This window comes from Capsella rubella, unplaced genomic scaffold (genome assembly GCF_000375325.1).
Source record: "Capsella rubella cultivar Monte Gargano unplaced genomic scaffold, Caprub1_0 scaffold_6, whole genome shotgun sequence".
NCBI classification, from domain to species: Eukaryota; Viridiplantae; Streptophyta; class Magnoliopsida; order Brassicales; family Brassicaceae; genus Capsella; species Capsella rubella.
This window is the reverse complement of record NW_006238918.1, coordinates 14,117,692-14,135,212: the sequence shown is the minus strand read 5'-3', so window position 1 is coordinate 14,135,212 and position 17,521 is coordinate 14,117,692. Positions and strand designations below refer to the sequence as shown.

Sequence of the window (17,521 nt, the reverse complement as noted above, 5' to 3'; positions counted from 1 at the left end):
AAATACTCATTTTTACATCCTCCTCCACTATATCTGATATTCTCAATATTTTCTTTGTTTAATTTTTAATGTTCTTGCATGGGTTGAAAGCTCAATTAAGATATCATTGTATGAGCTTGATTATATATTTAGTTAAAACTTTTGTTTTCAATTATATTTCTTTTTTATTTTATGTACTTCTTCATTTTTTCATTGTTTTTTATACTATTAAATGTATAATACATATGTATAATAATATTTTATGGCTATAAGGAAATTACTTTATCGATGGGATTCAAAAATATTGATTTCTGACCATCCCACCATAAGAAAATCAAGCTAAATAAACCATTTTCATTGTTTTACTTTATATGTTTTTTTCTTTCTCACATATTCATGTATATTTATTTTATTTTCAAAGTATGTAATTATTTTAACAAAATAATTTTTTGTTATATTCAAACCAATTTGTAAGACATAGAAATAAATAAAATTGTATACACAAATAAAGGTAATTTTTGTGTATATTTATAAGTTTACACACATATTTGGATAAATTTTAACATTTTTAGTGGTTGTTTTGATAAAATTTGAAAATAGGGTAAATTTAAAAAGTGGTATTTTTAAAGGGATATTTTTTAAATTCTCCCAATATCATTCCTATTTTTATCATTAACAATATTATTGTTTTATCAAAAAATACTTAAAAGTACTAAAGAAAATTACTATCAAAATTGATTACTTGAACAATTAATCAACGAATAAATTCAAAAGATATGGAGTATGTATGATTTAAATAAATAACATGTAAAAATGTCATAAACATTAAAATTTATTTAATCTATTTTTATAAATAATAAATAAATTAAAATAATTAAATAAATATACAACAACCCGCGCATATGCGCAGGACATTACAGATAGATGACTCTAACTTTCTTTTTTGTAAAAAGACCACTAACTCCTAATTTGTCAAAAGAACAAACAAAAAAGATCCCGTCTTTCTCCTCCTCCTCGCTAGGGTTAGTAAATTCGGATTTGGTTCCTGGAGACCTACCGTCCTAAAATCGCCGCCCGTACTATCGCGAATTGGGGATATATAATCGCATTTCTGGTGTGTATTGATTTCTTCCGTATTGGATTATCATGAAACGTCCGGGCAGCCCCGCCACATGTTCACCTGCGAAGTCGCCGAAGCTCGTTCACCACTCACCGGATGATGTAGAAGCAGATGAAAATTCTTATATTCTTCCTTGTAGCCCAAGAGATGATGGCCTCTTCTGCCTTCCTGTATCGGGGCCTCCTCTTATGTTTGACTTCGGCCCCGTTCCTGTTACAGGTACACGCTTTCAGATCTTGGAATTTTTTTTGTTTCTTTTAACTTTTTTATGGTTCGTCGCTGATCCTCTAAATTTCATATCATCTGTTTAGCTGAATTAGCCAGAAAACAACAAAAATACTTAGCGGATGCGTGGGACTTGCTAAAGCCAGCTATCAAAATCATCTTAGATGATAAATATGATAAGTCTAAAGATATCAACTGCCGAAAGATTTATAATGCTGTTGAGCGTGCTTGCTTTGGGGATCCTGGGAAACTGCAATTGCAGCTTTTCGATCTTATCGAGCAGGAGTGTGAGCCACACGTCTCTGCTGTTATGCAATCTTTAGAGAGGCAAAGCAGTGATCTCTCTGTTTTCTTACCACTCGTGTACAAGTCGTGGCTAGACTTTAAAAGGAAGATGATGTTTTTGTCTGACTTAGCCATGTATCAGAGGTGTGATGGGATAACACTATGGAGCGTGTGCCAGAAGCTTTTCCATAAGCAACTCTCCATGTCCCCTCAACTTCAAGATCGAGTTATTAGCGGCATTTTAGGACTCATCACTGAGGAAAGGTGAATAATTAAGACGAGTCTCTTCTTTCCTTCACTGTTTCAGTCTCACACTTTTTGTGTTATATATATATGTCTATTAGATTACGCAAGATTCCTTACAACACGGATGGTCTCCTTAAGAAGCTTATGGACATGTTCCGTGGGGTGTCAAAAGATGTGTTTGCGAAGCCTTTTCTTGATTCCACTTCCAAGTTTTATGCCGAGGAAGCAGAGCAAGTCCTGCAGGAGTCCGACATTTCCCAGTACTTGAAATATGTCGAGGTACATTTACATTACATCTTAAGATCTCAAAGTATCCTTTTTTGTTTTGTAAAGCTTTCCTTCGTAAACCCTAAAAATCAAAGCTATATTCTTCTGGTGATTGTTTATTGCAGGAGAGTTTGCTTGCTGAAAAGACAAAATGCAAGAAGCATTATTTCTTCGTTGCATCTTGCTGGTCACAACTACTGGAAGATTTAGGGAGTCGACTCCTGAAGGCTCACGCTGGTTTTCTTGAAGAGGGTTTTAAGCTATTAATGGATGAGAGTCTAATGGATGACATTAGAAGAATGTATTGTATATTCGCTATGGTGGATCTGGTGGATGATCTAGACTCTCTTCTTAAATCCTACATTTTGGCAAAAGGAAAGGGAGCGAGGCAAGAAGGTTCCTTGCGTGAGCTGCATACTAGTATTGAGAAGATTTGGCGTCAATGCTTTCAAGACGATTATTTATTGGATAAGACCATCAGAGACTGTTTTGAGAGTATGGGTCTGCATGTGCCGGTATGACTTCTTTCCTATTGGATCCCCCTCTTATTGATTCTTGAACTGCAAATATAAAAAAATGTATGTGATTCTTTTTGCAGGGTGAATTTTCGGATGAAGAGCAGCGGGAATGCATGGAGGATTAAAGCCGACAGTCGTTTATTTAATGTTAGTAGAAGTTGCGGTTGTTATTCTGGTATTGTGTAACGTTTCTTTATCAGCCAACGGGCTATACATATGCTGTTGATATTTCTTCAGAATTGACTACATTGTGAACAAAACGAAATGCATTAGCATTTTAGTATATCAGAAAGTGGATTTTATTCTACAGGATAATGTCTGAGTCGGAGAGGTTTCTCTTTGGTCCTTTGAACTCTAATATCTATGTATGCGTGTTCGTTGTTCTGATCTCATTCTAGAAAACTGATCTTTGTTACATTGGGTAATACTACTTATCTTTCTATCTAATCTCTCGCTTCTCTTCACGTAAGCCATGGATCTCGTGGATTGATTTTTAACAAGGAAATACTGCCTCACGGCTGAATAGAAGCCAAAGTAATAAAGTAAGGTGCCACATAAATTCGATGGAGACAGTCGTCGTTGCTTCCTACAGAGGGACGTCTTGGACAATCCAAGTGTGTGTTCAAAGCAAGGAATGCTGTGTGTTCAAATCTCTATAACGCTGGGTCTTCTCAGAATCTTACGTGTGTGTGCTTGTAATTTCAGATCAGTTTTGTCAACAGAAAGGTAACCAGAATCCACCCTTGGATCTGCTATATTTCTTCTATACCAGTTTTGACCAAGCAAGCTCAACTACTCAATTTGGTCAGGTTAAATATTTAAGAAACAAAACAGAACAAAAGCTGAATAAAACAGAAGAAAACCTGAAAAGAGGGATGAAATTTTTGACAGAACAAGACGCATGTCTCATAGATATGTTAAATGGGTTCATCACACACCCTTAACACAAAGTTATGGATTTTTCTAATTTGCTGGTTTGGAGAAAACCGAAGTAACTGGTGAATTAGGCAGTAGTAGAAGCTTTCTACAAATGCGGAAGAGGTAACTTGAAAACAAGATTCTGGTGAAAAGGAATCTCCTGTCATCAAATTGGTCAGCGCACAGAGAATAAGGAAGATATCAAAGCATGGAACATTGGTTGTAGGTTTGACGATATAAAAGAAGTTTGTTTTTCTTGGCAATTCCCGAGGGTCTGTAATTCATTCTCCCCCTTTGTTCTTAACTGAAAAGATAAGAACTTAAATTAAGCAAGGCTTTCCATTCCATAATCATGTTACATTGGATGGTTGATTAAAAAGGATCCATTTTGTTCTTGTAGTACCACATTTTTAGATAGCAAAATGCTGCTGCTTTGATGATTAAACCTGATTTGCTTCCGCAAAAGTTTGTTTGTGGGACAAGCTATTAGGGAAAATTGTGCAATTGATGTTTGAAACATTCAATGTCTCTGGATTTTATGCATCAGATTAAGCAATGTTGTTGAACACATCTGCAGTTGTACCATTGGTATTGGTCATGGCCTCATGGGAAGATAGGTAGAATAACTTGGTTGGACTCTTTGTTGTTTTCCTTTACTGACCTTTATATGCTCTAAAATGTTTTGTTGTTTGGTTGAAACATATTTTTCCCTGTTGTAGATTGGAGGGTCCTTGTGCTTCGTAGCTGGTTACGGTCAGGATGTTATTTTGTCAAGGTTTTGCCAACAATAGAAATCAAGTGGCTAGCTAGTCGTGAATTTGTGATCTCAGTGGATCGAGAGTTGCTGTGATCAGAAAGCTGTTAAAGATGTTTTTTTGATGTAGCTGTCGGTGGATTTCCTCCCTCCTCTATTGTCACACTAACCGAACTAAGGCTATGGTTATAAAACTTTTGAGATACGTTCCCACGCAGCAAAGAAACAGTTTGTAACCCAATGCTTCTGGTCCGGCCGGTTTCACACCTCTTCACATTGCAGTCAACAAAGACGGTTCAAAAGATGTGTTGGATGCCCTGACAAAGACCCTGCAATGGTAATTTTGATTTTCCCTGTTTTCTCTAGGAAAACACTTTTCTTTTTGCTTTTGAACAAGTGAAGATTGTACGCTTGGAATGGAAGATACATCTCAGAGGAAGCAAAGGCTTCACACCATAAGTCAACGCACTCAGACGCTTACAAAGTCAGTTATACTTCCCAATTGATTCATGGCAAGATCAATAAAAGATCAACTTCGGAAGGTCACGAATCATGACGTGGTCAAATCCTCGTTCCTTTCTCGGGCAGAGCAGAAAGAACCCAAATCAGGTTCTAGACAGAAGATAGTAAAGTCAAACGGATATGTTTTGATTCTAATTTTTATGGTTAGGTCCAGTTCAATGTAGTTCCGGTCTATGTTACTGAAAGTCTGAAACCACTCAGCACCTAAACTGAGCATAGAGTGTTTTTCCATTCTTAGCTTTCTTCGTACCTCCTTTTTGCCAAAGAACCAGTTGCATTAAAGTTCGCTAAATAGATAACGTCAAAGAGATACTAGAGTAACACAACACAAGAAACACAAGTTTATCCGAGTCTAAATACGACTTCCACAGAAACGAGGCAGCCACACAAGCACAAAACATCAAATCCATAAGCTTGCATTCATTACTTGACAAGAACCATTAACTACTTAGCGTATGCAAATCTCTCATCATAACACAGTCTGTAACATAATGAGTATGCACAATACCATGTCCTCTCTTCTGTTTGTAGAAGAATTCGCCAACCTAAGACATCCAACTAAAAAGTCAATGCATAGGCAACCAAACAAGAAAGAACAAAACCAACTTGCTTTTGGAGTATTCCAAAAGCAGGAATGAAACACACAAAATTGCAACAGTGTTCTTAGGTCGTAGGAGACATTATGCTTACCATTCCATCAAACTCAAAACTTGGAGTCTCTGAGCCCTGCCTGCAGAACTGGAGCATTTGACTTAAGTTCAGGAATCATACCATATATATCAATATATATGCAGAAGTTTATAGATACAAAGAAATTACCTGTTAATGAAATAGGGCAAGATAGTCAAGTATTTTAATCAGCGTTGGAACATCAATGCCCATGTCATTAGCAATTTCCCACTGCAGTTCCTCAGACAAAGTCATGTAAGACTCCAGAAAGTCGCCATCAATGAACTTTCTGTCCCGAGCATTTTCTAATTCAATACATCTGTGCCCACTAAGCTCTACAAAATGGTCCCATTTCTTTCTTGCCGCCCTCATCTTCTTCTCGAGATTCTGCAGATACGAATAGACTCCATCTGGCAAGGACACTATGACTCTCATTGCGCTGGTAGTTGTAGAAAATAAAACTGATGGAACCTGAGCGTAATCTTCGTCGGCTAGTCTGGAAAGTGTTCCCGACTTTATTTGGGTTATAAATTCCCCTGAGTACCATTGCCCAACCATGTTGTCTAGTCCGTTATAAGACATGATGATGTACTTAGCATTGCTAGAAAAAAGAACCTCATTTTCCATCATTAGAATAGCAGTGTGGTTATTCCGATTCTCTGGTGCAATAACAATGTCTTCTAACTTGTACTTAACCTAAAACAAACAAGTGACCAAACAAAATACTGAGTCTTCTAACTGTAATGGGAACTCCACAAAACCTCACTAAAACACTTACCTTTTGTGACAATGAGCACATAGAAGAAAATCTCTCTTCCACACCTTCTGGTTCAACAACATCGGGATTTTCATTCAGCTCACGAACAGTTTGCATCCACTCAAAGAAACGAGGTGTAGTATGAGAAATATTGACCAAAAGTCCCCCGTGCAAGTTTTTGAGATAGTGCACAGCGCCATCAGTTGGAAATTCAGTGACACGAACCAGTTTCCCATTTATAACAAGTAAAACTAAAATCCTCCCCTACAGGAGAATAAGGAGAAGAATTAATCAACTTAACCTCAGCAAAAGAAACAAATTGAAGAAGCCCTACAAGTTTACCTTGATTGGAGCATCCTCCCCTGGCACACTGAATGATGTTCCAACGCAGTAATAAAAACGATTGTCATTTGCAAACCGAGAACTAATGATTGACAATCCAATTTCATGTTCATCCAACTTATATGAGGCTGATGTGTTGAGTTGATCATCGAGTAAAAGGATGCGATGTCTTTTCGTCTGTTCCTTCTCTTCAACAATGATGGCATAGGATTGTGTTTCTTCTTGGTGACATATCCGTCTAACACATGATGCAATCACAGTCTTGCCAGATTCCGCAATATCTCCTAATGTGCAAAATACAAATCCATCGTTCCCAGTAGCTACGACACTGTCCAATTTAAACATATTCAAAATCAGAGTTGATTCACGAAGAATATACATTATCAACGTAATAACTACAACACTGTCCAATTTTAACATATTCAAAATCAGAATTGATCCACAAGAGTATGCTATATCAGTATATTACCTAACCTATCAAACATGAAACAAAAGATAGAAATAGTTAGCTTACCCATCTTTCACGTAATCACATTGAAACGGACATGCGTCGAAAATATTCATTAGGTTCAAGGTCTCGTGCTGCAGCTTATCGTTCTTGTAGAAAATTATACTTGGCATGGTAGGTGTCGAGAAAAACACATAATCTTCACCATCTGATGAAAATTTGCGCAATGTAAGACATGAACGCCCTAATGAAACAGAGGTTTTATCTTCTAACTGGAAGCTCTCTTCCTTCCACTTGAAACTGAATAGACTTCCGTCACCTAAACCACACAGCAAGTATGGTTCCTGCAAAACCAAAAATACTATTAAGGATAAATATTGATTGAAATGATGGACTAATTTAATAGATATGGAAATAAACAGTGATTTAAAAGGATGTTATAAAAGGTATCAAGAATTCATACCATTCCAAATGCACAGAGAATGATGCACCGGGGTAGACAGCTTAATTGCTCTTCCGCGAGAAGAGTCAAATTTGGAAGCGAAAAAATCCGTGCTTTGTTTTCTGACCAAGTTGCTACCGCAGCTAACTTGCTGGAATGTCGATTCTCGCCAAGATAGCTTATATCGAGGCATGCAGCAGTATATCCGAGATCAATTTCTTTTACTAACAGCAAATCTCCATCTCTAATTTCAAAGTAATTCAAATAGTTTCCAGTTGCTACGAGAATCTAACATACAAAAAAATGAATGTTCAGCGAGTCAAGTGCAGGAAATTTTTGTAAACAACTTCGTCAAGAGAAACTATACCTGACTAACAGTTGCAGATGCACAATCTATATCTGATTTACCAGTCCATATATGCTTCAGAAGTCCAGTCTTAGAACAAATCAATCTCACTGATTTTGGAGTAACCTAATTTAACATAAGCAGCATATCATTAATGTGAAAGAAAAACAATAGCATATAGAGTAACTGAACCAAAACTTCTACTTTATCACCTATACGAATATAGAAAAAAACTAAACATTCCACTTGATACAAAAGTAAGAAAACATAACCTACTTGTATGAATTGTTTATAAATGGCATTTTGGCAGCATAAAGTGGCTAAACCAGATATGAAACCACTAAAATTGTGAGCAACAAAGCCATCGTTGACAATGGTGTACACGAAAATAACTTCTTGCAATGTCTGAAGTACAAGATACGTGTGATTATCATCTAAGATGGAAGATTTCAGTGGCCAGACATTTCTGACGTTTGGGAGTTCAGTAAAGTTCTGCAATATACAACCAAAAAACTATTGAATTAAGTTATGATCATTTATTTCAGTTATCAAGAGAAACCTAATCAATAAAACGTAAAGTAAACCTTAGGTTTGATTCCCGTGCCAGTGTAAAACAACTCGATAGCACTTTCTTCATTGCTTCCACAGCACATAAGTAATTTCCGTTGACCTCCACTCTTATTGATTACACAAAAATCACTTATTGGACCCAAATTGGCATATGTATTCAATACTTGGAGATCTGCTAGATGATTGATCTTTATGAGCTGCATTTTAGAGTGACAAAAAAATATGTAAGATATTAAAACTACTTGTGCAGTAGTTGCTGTAAACTTTGTTATGAACCTAAAAGGACTAGCGAAACATCATACATAAAATTCGAAAAATAATAGCTACAAAAGATCCATTGAAAAAATATGTGTCTTTATAGCAAACCTGTGAATCAGTAGAACATGAGCCGACAAAAACAATTGTATCGCGAAGATATGATATTGATGAGGGTATTGATATTCTGCCCAAGATCCTATGCGTGAGCTGTGGAAGCCTTCAGTTTAGAAAGACAATTTTAGACACAATTACAAAATCTTAACAGTATTCTATAATTACGTAACCAAGCAGATGATCTTAAACTCACTCTATCATGAGAAGATGCCCACTATGGTCCCCGAGAAGATAACTATGCTTTCTGGTATCTGTATGAAATCTTCCATAGGCTTTTATGTTGAACTGGATATTGCAAATGGATTCGAAGAGAATATATCAACTTAGAACACAAAAATAATGCACACTATAAAAACTACACTTACGGTAATGAATAGAACCCACATAGAAGTGAACTTACAAATCCCATGCGTTTTGTTTTTGTTGCTTGTTCCTTACAGTAGACAAAAAGTTCTTTTCCAATGATAAGAAATCCATATGGATCTTGATGCACAGGTATCAAAAGTGTAGGTTCTACTACATTATCAGGTAGTTGCCATCCCTTCAAGTTGAAGTTGTTATCTATAACCTCATACACTTTAACACCGAAACTACCATTATCTCCCTACAACAGTAAACACACATTTACTAATCAAAACGTCTGGAAGTACGAGATCAATTATAAAATTTCTGGAATTTTTGTTTTTTAGTATCAAAGCATATGAATGACATATATACTAACAGGTGGCAACTAGATATGCCAATAAAACAATTAGCAGCAAAGTAGTCTTTCAATGTGGTGAAATTAAATCAACTTAGTCCATGTTCACCCAAAAAGAATAACTAGGCTCATTGTCTGAGGTTTCTCCACATAGTAATAATTAAATATGATTAATATACCTGGAAAAGTATTGCCATCGTAGGGCTACTATGTCCGTACAAAAACTTCACGTCCAAAATCATCATCTTAGGACCTCTGAAAAAGAAATTCCAAATACACAATAAAACACTTACCATATATAAAGCAAATGACAAGAATCAAGACTATCAAACGAGTACCTCCACAAAAATGACGATTTTTTATATGAAGTAACATCTGTCATGACCCTCAACCACCTTTGACTGGAATACAGAACAACTGTGCTAGAACGAGGACATATGGTTCCCCCCTGAATAATAGAAAAACATAAAACGAGAGTAAATACATATAGTATAACAGAAGATATAAATGTACAACTATTGAACTCTAAGCTCTACATGCCTGACAATACAGCACCTCCCCTGTCTCTAATTTTGTTGGTTGGAATTGCATCGCGTTTCTGTAAGTATTAAGAATAACATGTTATATGGCCAGTTGAAATTTATAGAAAAATAAAATGTAACAATTAGTGGATATACATCGTAATCAGGTTTGGAGACTCAGAATCCCATCGAACCACACATAATTTGTGTAATTCTGTGGCAATGTAAAGAAAATCCTCAGTTGCAGACTGCAAAGTATGAAAAATCTTTTATATTGTTGTCAGCGTAATAACAAAAACCAAACGATCATACAACCAAATAGCATACTCACAGGCAGACGGGATAACTCCAAGAAAACCACTTTCCCAACTACAGGGAAATCCATTATATGCTGAAAACATGGGGAAAAATGAACAAATATGTTGCGAAACTCTTAAAAGAAATATTATAAAGTTCAACAATTAGCAAATCCAATGAGATAGAAAGCTTAGGGATGTGATCAATTACCTGTAATTCATTTTCGATCATGAGATGGATTTCTACATGAGAGCCTTTGCTGAAATAGAAAAATGAAAGAAACGTTGGTACATAAGAACAGTAAGAGTTATTTATTCTGTTAATTGGATACGTCTAACAGCTATATTAATTGAGGAACTGTTCACCCTAACATACCATATAATCAGATTTAAGTCATTAGGACCGGTGAAACACCCCACACATGAGTGGGTAACCGCGGTGGCTTTGCGAACAGTTGCTACATAGTTGCCAGTAGCTGTAAGGGATCTTTGTATACCTTTTAAAATATGCAGACAACAAATTTATTTTAGTAATAAAAGAAGTAGCAAATACATTCAAATTTTGTTTAACCAAACAGAAGAGAATGCAATACCTCTAGACGGACTGGTTGTTGATAAAAAAGTTTTTGGATCAATTGGAGCAGCCATGACAGACAGATGGTAGTGGCGAGTGGTCAAGTCTTCCAACTTCAAAACAATAACATTCAAAATTTTCAGTTTAATTAAAAGCGAGCCTATAACCAAACAAATATGTGAAGATGAATAAGATCCAGATTACGTATTAAGAATTAAGAGTAAGAACAATAATCCTTGAGAAAGGGATGGATTCCATTAACGAATGAGAAAAAGCAACAGTAAGTCCCATTACCAGAAATGAGAGCTAGGAAGAACAGAGGCCGAATTTAGTAGACTTCAGTGTTTCAAATTTACATCAACTCGCCCTCTGCATTTGCAAAAACAGCTTCCTTAGGCAAACAAAATTAAAAGAGAGCCTGAATAATCATCTCTAATCCTTAGAAAGCACAATTTGCATACTCTCTAAACACAGTCTAGGTTCAAGGAACACTCGATTCAGTATCTTGGTCTCTTGAAAGATATATATGGAACACGAATAGGGAAACTAAAATCCTTAAGATTTCCAGGTTCAACCAAAACCCAATTTCAGTGAACCCGTTTACATGATGTTCTCCATAATTTAGTGAGCTCAGCTACAGAAACACTGTTGTTGAAACTACAGAATCCAAAATCACGAAAAGAGAAAGAGTCAATTACATGGAGCGGAGACATTGTGCTGGACGATAGGGGACCAAATCGCTCGTTCGAATGTTCTACACTGAGAGCGAGTGAAGAAGAAGGGAAGCCGATGACTACTCTCAACCCTAGTATTTAATTCCCAAAAACAAACCTTCTAAGTCACCTGGAGGTTTCTATTGAATCGTCAACTTTGTTATCTTTTTCTTATCCTTAACTACATTTATATATTTTCTTCAATTAATTAAAAATGTCCGATTATTATGCTTTAGTTTTTCTCCTTTTCTAATTCTTTTATTATCATTTTTTGTAAAGAGAAAAGACAAACTAAAATTTTAATATATGTTTTAGAGGTGTAAACAAGATTTTTAATTATGTATAAAGAAAGATTTTTCTTTTCTCAAAATAAATTAATATATCTATATATATAAAGTTAGCTTTTTCTCTCTTCTCATGATGCCACCTAAGCATCCACCTAAGCAACATTTTTAATTTTACACTAAAAAATTAAAATATATATTTAATGCATATTTATGTTACTTATAATTAATATCAAATTTATATAAATAAAAAATAAATTATATAAAAGAAATGAAATGTTAAAATAAGAAAAACAACATTATAATTTTTTATTAGTGGTAATAATATAATTCGACTTATAAATGTGCTACGAGATTTTAGAATGGAAGTAAATTTTAAATTCAAGTTAGAATAAAACAACATTTATGTAATTGTATATATAAAATTTAAAACATGAAAAAGCAAATTAAAAGTAAAATATTAGTTTATAACATAATCATAAAGAGAAAACAAATTTGATATTTCATAAATTAAATCAAATCGTTTTAATCCAAATTTGAGTAGTGAAAGATAGTAATTAAGGAAAAAAAAGTTATAATACGTTTTGAAAACCAATATAGTCTAATATATGTTATATGGGAGCCAATAGAAAATGAAGATAAAGTAGATATCGAAATGCAATGTATGCATAGTAAATAATAACGAAAGAATTGTAGTCAAACATGTTAAAATAAAGGGAAACTTTGCAAATAGTACATCTCAAAACTTAATAGGAGATATAGTCACTTTACTATTTACAATTAGTAAAAACCCCATATTTTACTGTTTATGTAATAGAAGCTCTTCTTTGATAGAAATTTTTTCAATTACCAAACTGTCTAACACTCATATCTTTCTCTTTCTCTCACGAACAAAAGACAAATGCCCTCCATCTTCTCTTTCTCTCTCTATCTCATATATATATATATATATATTTATATAATACATACTTTTATTTTTTTATTTCTTACATTCTCCCACTAATTTAATAACTAAAATATTAATTATATAATTTAAAAAACAAATATTTAGAAATATAAAAATCATATTTTTCTTCACAATTTGATATGCATATTGTTTAATATTTTCAAATATATTTTATACAAATTATGATTTGTACATTTCTCTATCTGTACAGAAAAACCTATATGTATAGAAATATTGATGTACAATATTTTATATCCGTACAATTGTATTTGTACGTACATTATTCTGTACGATTGTATGTCTTTGTACAGATATTTCAGCTGTACAGTGTTTATATCTATACAATTATATATATGTACAATTATATAGATACAATTATATATGTACATATATTTTTCTTTACATGTATACATATTTTATTCATATAACTTATATAATATACAGTATGAGTGTAAAAATAAAAATTGTATATATATATATACACAATTAAGGAGAAAATAGTTATGATATTATTAAGGAGAAAATAGTTATGATATGTCTTCAAAATCAATTCACACTCTAATATCTCTATTATATGAGAGCTAATAGAAATGCAAAGAATTATATCTATGTCAGTTTATAATGTTGCTTTTATATAAGATGAACTTATTGAATGCATACTTACAGTCAACTATTTAATTTGATAATTTATAATTTATAACTGAGGGTTACAGGAATTGAAGGCTTCTGAAATATAAGATTGTATTACCTACTATTGAGTCTAATTTACAGTTAAACAAATAACAATAAACATTTCAAATACTAAACTAATATAAACTTATAAAAACTCATATAAAAAATAGAATCATATATATAAAAGTAAGGTTTCACTCTCTCCTTATTGGTGGAAAAACATTTAAGCCATTCATTAAAAAAAACATATATATATATATATATAAGTAAATGTTAATGACAATCATTCAATACAAAATTTAATTACACCATAAGTTATAAACAAATGGAAACGAAAATGAAAGGAGTTAATTATATATATATATATATATATATATATATAAATGTAAGGTTTCACTCTCTCTTTATTGCTCCATTTGATATTTATTTTTTAAAAAAATTTCATATTTATTTACCAAAAACCACATTTAATCATATACATTAATTCATACTTTGAATCCACACTTTACTACTAAAATGTAACTGAAAATTATATAAATTTTCAAAGACTATTGGTTTTCTTTATTGAATTTCAATTAAACACACTATAAATTATAATAATGACTCATCTAATTTAATTAATTTAAAAATGTAACTTACATCACTTCTTTTCCTATAAATAACCATTCTCACATCCTCCTCTATCATTTCTCATATCTTCATTATTTTCTTTGTTTTTTAAAAAAAAGTTCTCGTATGGGGTGAAAACTTAATTAAGATGTCATTGTAAGAGTTTGATTAAATATTTATTTAAACTTTGGTTTTCAATTTTATTTATTTTTTGTTTATATTTATTTTTCATTTCTTCATTTTTTAAATATTTTTAAATGTAATACATATGTATAATAATATTTTTTGATTATAAGGATGACAAAAAAAAAAAAAAAAATATTTTTTGATTATAAGAAAATTATTTTATTGATGGGATTCAACAATATTGAATTCCGACCATTGTACAATATGAAAATCAAGCTAAAGAAACCATCTTTATTCTTTTATTTTGGATGTTTGTTTCTTTCTCACATATTCATGTATATTTATTTTAATTTCAAAAGTATGTAATTTTTTAACAAAATAAATTTTTGTTATATAATTATGAAACCAATTTGTAAGACATTATTTTAAGAATAATGATCCTTATATTTAGTTTGTGATTCAATATTTAATAATATAAAGAACTTTATAATTTTTGTTAACATTGAATTTTATACTTGATTTCCTATCTAAAAAACAATTTGATATTCAATTTTCTATCTATTATATATACTAAAAGGATGAAAAATATAATTAAACCTAGAGATATAACTTAAATTAAGAGGAATATAAAAAGACTTTAAAAAATAAGATTATTTTTTGGAAATTTTTAAGGTTTCAATCTCTCCTTATTGGTCCATTTAGCATTTAATTTTTAATTATAATATTTATTTCTAATTAAACAAAATTTTTAACACATTTAATCATATACTTTAATTCATACTTGAAATACACACTTTAATACTAAATTGTAACTGAAATTAAATAAATTGTAAATTGACTATTTGTTTCCTCCATTCAATTTTAATTAACACACTATAAATTATAATTATAGCTCTTCTAATTTAATTATTTTAGAAATATAAATAACATCATATTTTATCCTATAAATACTCATTCTTACATCCTCTTCCACCATATTTGATACCCTCAATATTTTCTATGTTTTATTTTTTAATGTTCTTGCATGGGTTGAAAGATCAATTAAGATATCATTGTAAGAACTTGATTATATATTTTGTTTAAAATTTTGTTTTCAATTCTATTTTTTCTTTGTTTTATGTACTTTTCATTTCTTTATTGTTTTCTTATACTGTTAAATGTATAATACATATGTATAATAATTTTTTATGGCTATAAGAAAATTACTTTATCGATGAGATTCTAAAATATTGATTTCCGACTATTACACCATAAGAAAATCAAGTAAAAAAACAATTTTCATTCTTTTACTTTAGATGTTTGTTTCTTTCTCACATATTCATGTATATTTATTTTATTTTCAAAAGTATGTAATTATTGTAACCAAATAAAAAAAAATATATAATTATCATACCAATTTGTAATACATTGAAATAAATAAAATTTTGTACACAAACAAAGGTAATGTGTATGTATATTTATAAGCTTACACACATATTGGATAAATTTCAACATTTTAGTGATTGTTTTGATAAATTTTGAAAAAGGGATAAATTTAAAAAGTGGTATTTGAAAAAGGTATTTTTAAAATTCTCTCAATATCATTTCTATTTTTATCATTAACAATATTATTATTTTTTATCAAAAAATACTCAAAAGTATTGAAGAAAATTACTATCAAAATTGAATAATTAATCAATGAATAAATTCAAGAGATTTGAATGAATTCTATTGAATGATTTAAATATCATAAGCATTGATTTTTTTTTGTTCTATTTTTTATAAATATATTAATTAACTTAATATACAACAACCCGCGCATATGCGCGGGATATTACCTAGTAGCAAAAAATGATAGCAAAAAAAAAACTAACAAAATAAACGTTAGACAAAAAAAAAAAAAAAAAATTAAATAAACTTTCCGCGCGTAGCGCGGGTCAACAAATAGTATATATATATATATATATAACGAATGCTTACAGAAAGAACCAGTCAATCATGTAGTCATACTGGTGGTATTATGACCTTTGTATGATCTAGTGTGTTGTTTTTTGTTTGTTAATGTCCCTATATTATTAATCCTTCTAACTCTATTTATACATATAAAATGGTTTAAGTGTATTCAATAAAGAAGTCGAGAGGCATAAGGTTTACAACGTCAAATGAGGCTCCTCCCTTAGGTATCTAATATTATTGGATAATATGGAAGGTTAATTAAAAATGATCTCTGTTTCCCAGCAACAAGAAATCAACTATACAAATGATGACTATGGAGAAGACACAAAAGGAATCCAAGGACTGGTTTTTGAGCAGAATGAAGAGCTTCCTCCTCTCTACTAAGGTTCTTTAAGTGCAATGTTGATGCTTCATAGTCACTTGATTCCAAACAGAGTATGGATTCTTAGAGGTGTAAGGGATTTAGTGAGGTATTATGGGGGCTAGCTATCGACATCTTAGAAAGAAAAAAAAAAAAATCACTTTTAATCTAAATTGGCATATCATCAACACGTTTTACTAATTGAAGTTTTAATTAGATTTTATCCTACAAATCTAAAATATATATGTTGTATATGTGTTTTACTATTACTGAGATGTCATTCAGACATATTCGATTCAGAAATTAATCTTTAATGCTCTGAGTAAGTATATTGTATTGGGGTTCTTTGAGGTTTTTATAATCTTTCTAAACAACAAAATTTATCTCAATTTTTTTCTAGCATAAGATCTTCAAAAAGTTTGAGATGGGATAAATAATTACTTGCTGAGAGACGACGAGGAAAGCCACACAGAGACGATGGCGTTGCCAGTCCAAGAAGCTAAGCCATCGCTGTTGAGATTCAGAATATAGACAAGGCCAGTTTCTTCGACCTCCACAAGTAAATATTCTCCACATCGTCTTCGATTCGTAGTTTCTTCGACCTCCGCAAGCAAATATCCTCCACATCGTCTTCGATGCAAATTATGAGACATACCAAAGCAAAAATGTAAAAAATATCAGAGTTTGATTATTTGGTGAAGATTTCTTTTTTCTTTCTTTTCCAATAGTTTTCTTAAAACTAATGTTTCTAACCAGAGATTTTTTATTAGTTTCTTGATATACGATAAGATAAGGTTGTGGTGACGTGGGAGTCATGCATGGTTGATATGTCTTTCTTGATAAAAAAAAAGAAACTTTGTTCAACATGTAGGGACTACTATGTCGAATTGTCGATGAACGAGTAAAGGAGGGTTTAGAGTTTCGTTCACTTGGATAGAAGATTTGGTTACACATTTACATTCATAAATGTATAGTTAACCAAATATGTAATACCTAGAATTTTT

At 31.9% G+C, this 17,521-nt stretch overlaps 2 protein-coding genes across 9 annotated transcripts; one reads left to right on the top strand and one right to left on the bottom strand.

Moving 5' to 3' along the window:
- The first annotated feature begins 951 nt into the window (after nucleotides 1-951).
- On the top strand, nucleotides 952-3,029 carry LOC17882242 (cullin-like protein 5). Its single transcript, XM_006287756.2, has 5 exons — nucleotides 952-1,318; nucleotides 1,411-1,873; nucleotides 1,954-2,134; nucleotides 2,248-2,637; nucleotides 2,721-3,029. The coding sequence occupies exons 1-5, from the start codon at nucleotides 1,126-1,128 to the stop codon at nucleotides 2,763-2,765; spliced, it is 1,272 nt and encodes a 423-aa protein (XP_006287818.1). The 5' UTR covers nucleotides 952-1,125; the 3' UTR covers nucleotides 2,766-3,029.
- A 2,059-nt stretch (nucleotides 3,030-5,088) lies between these two features.
- Nucleotides 5,089-17,231, bottom strand: LOC17883780 (DNA damage-binding protein 1b). 8 transcript variants are annotated; one of them, XR_002833525.1, is made up of 24 exons: nucleotides 16,959-17,231; nucleotides 11,570-11,676; nucleotides 11,166-11,240; nucleotides 10,891-10,984; nucleotides 10,674-10,794; nucleotides 10,509-10,557; nucleotides 10,333-10,392; nucleotides 10,158-10,249; nucleotides 10,021-10,078; nucleotides 9,819-9,928; nucleotides 9,660-9,735; nucleotides 9,181-9,384; nucleotides 8,974-9,065; nucleotides 8,775-8,883; nucleotides 8,423-8,605; nucleotides 8,115-8,330; nucleotides 7,860-7,964; nucleotides 7,514-7,780; nucleotides 7,117-7,394; nucleotides 6,603-6,930; nucleotides 6,282-6,524; nucleotides 5,654-6,199; nucleotides 5,525-5,572; nucleotides 5,089-5,392 (listed from the first exon to the last, which is right to left on the bottom strand). XR_002833525.1 is itself a non-coding variant. In XM_023781570.1 (24 exons), the coding sequence occupies exons 4-22, from the start codon at nucleotides 10,943-10,945 to the stop codon at nucleotides 5,657-5,659; spliced, it is 3,189 nt and encodes a 1,062-aa protein (XP_023637338.1). In that variant the 5' UTR covers nucleotides 10,946-10,984; nucleotides 11,166-11,240; nucleotides 11,570-11,676; nucleotides 16,959-17,231; the 3' UTR covers nucleotides 5,089-5,392; nucleotides 5,525-5,564; nucleotides 5,654-5,656. The 8 variants fall into 8 exon arrangements, 6 of the variants coding, with proteins under 6 accessions (XP_023637338.1, XP_023637337.1, XP_006286955.1 ...); XR_002833524.1 differs by having other exon boundaries at nucleotides 5,089-5,379; XM_023781570.1 differs by having other exon boundaries at nucleotides 5,525-5,564.
- Nucleotides 17,232-17,521: the final 290 nt, after the last annotated feature.

Excerpts from the sequence above, each read along its gene's own strand:
- LOC17882242 (XM_006287756.2), top strand. The coding sequence starts at position 1,126 with ATGAAACGTCCGGGCAGCCCCGCCACATGTTCACCTGCGAAGTCGCCG. Across the intron at positions 1,319-1,410 it reads CGGCCCCGTTCCTGTTACAG|CTGAATTAGCCAGAAAACAA; the intron begins GTACACGCTTTC and ends TCATCTGTTTAG. Across the intron at positions 2,135-2,247 it reads AGTACTTGAAATATGTCGAG|GAGAGTTTGCTTGCTGAAAA; the intron begins GTACATTTACAT and ends TGTTTATTGCAG.
- LOC17883780 (XM_006286893.2), bottom strand. The coding sequence starts at position 10,945 with ATGGCTGCTCCAATTGATCCAAAAACTTTTTTATCAACAACCAGTCCG. Across the intron at positions 10,558-10,673 it reads GACTTAAATCTGATTATATG|CAAAGGCTCTCATGTAGAAA; the intron begins GTATGTTAGGGT and ends TTTCTATTTCAG. Across the intron at positions 10,079-10,157 it reads TCTCCAAACCTGATTACGAT|AAACGCGATGCAATTCCAAC; the intron begins GTATATCCACTA and ends TAATACTTACAG.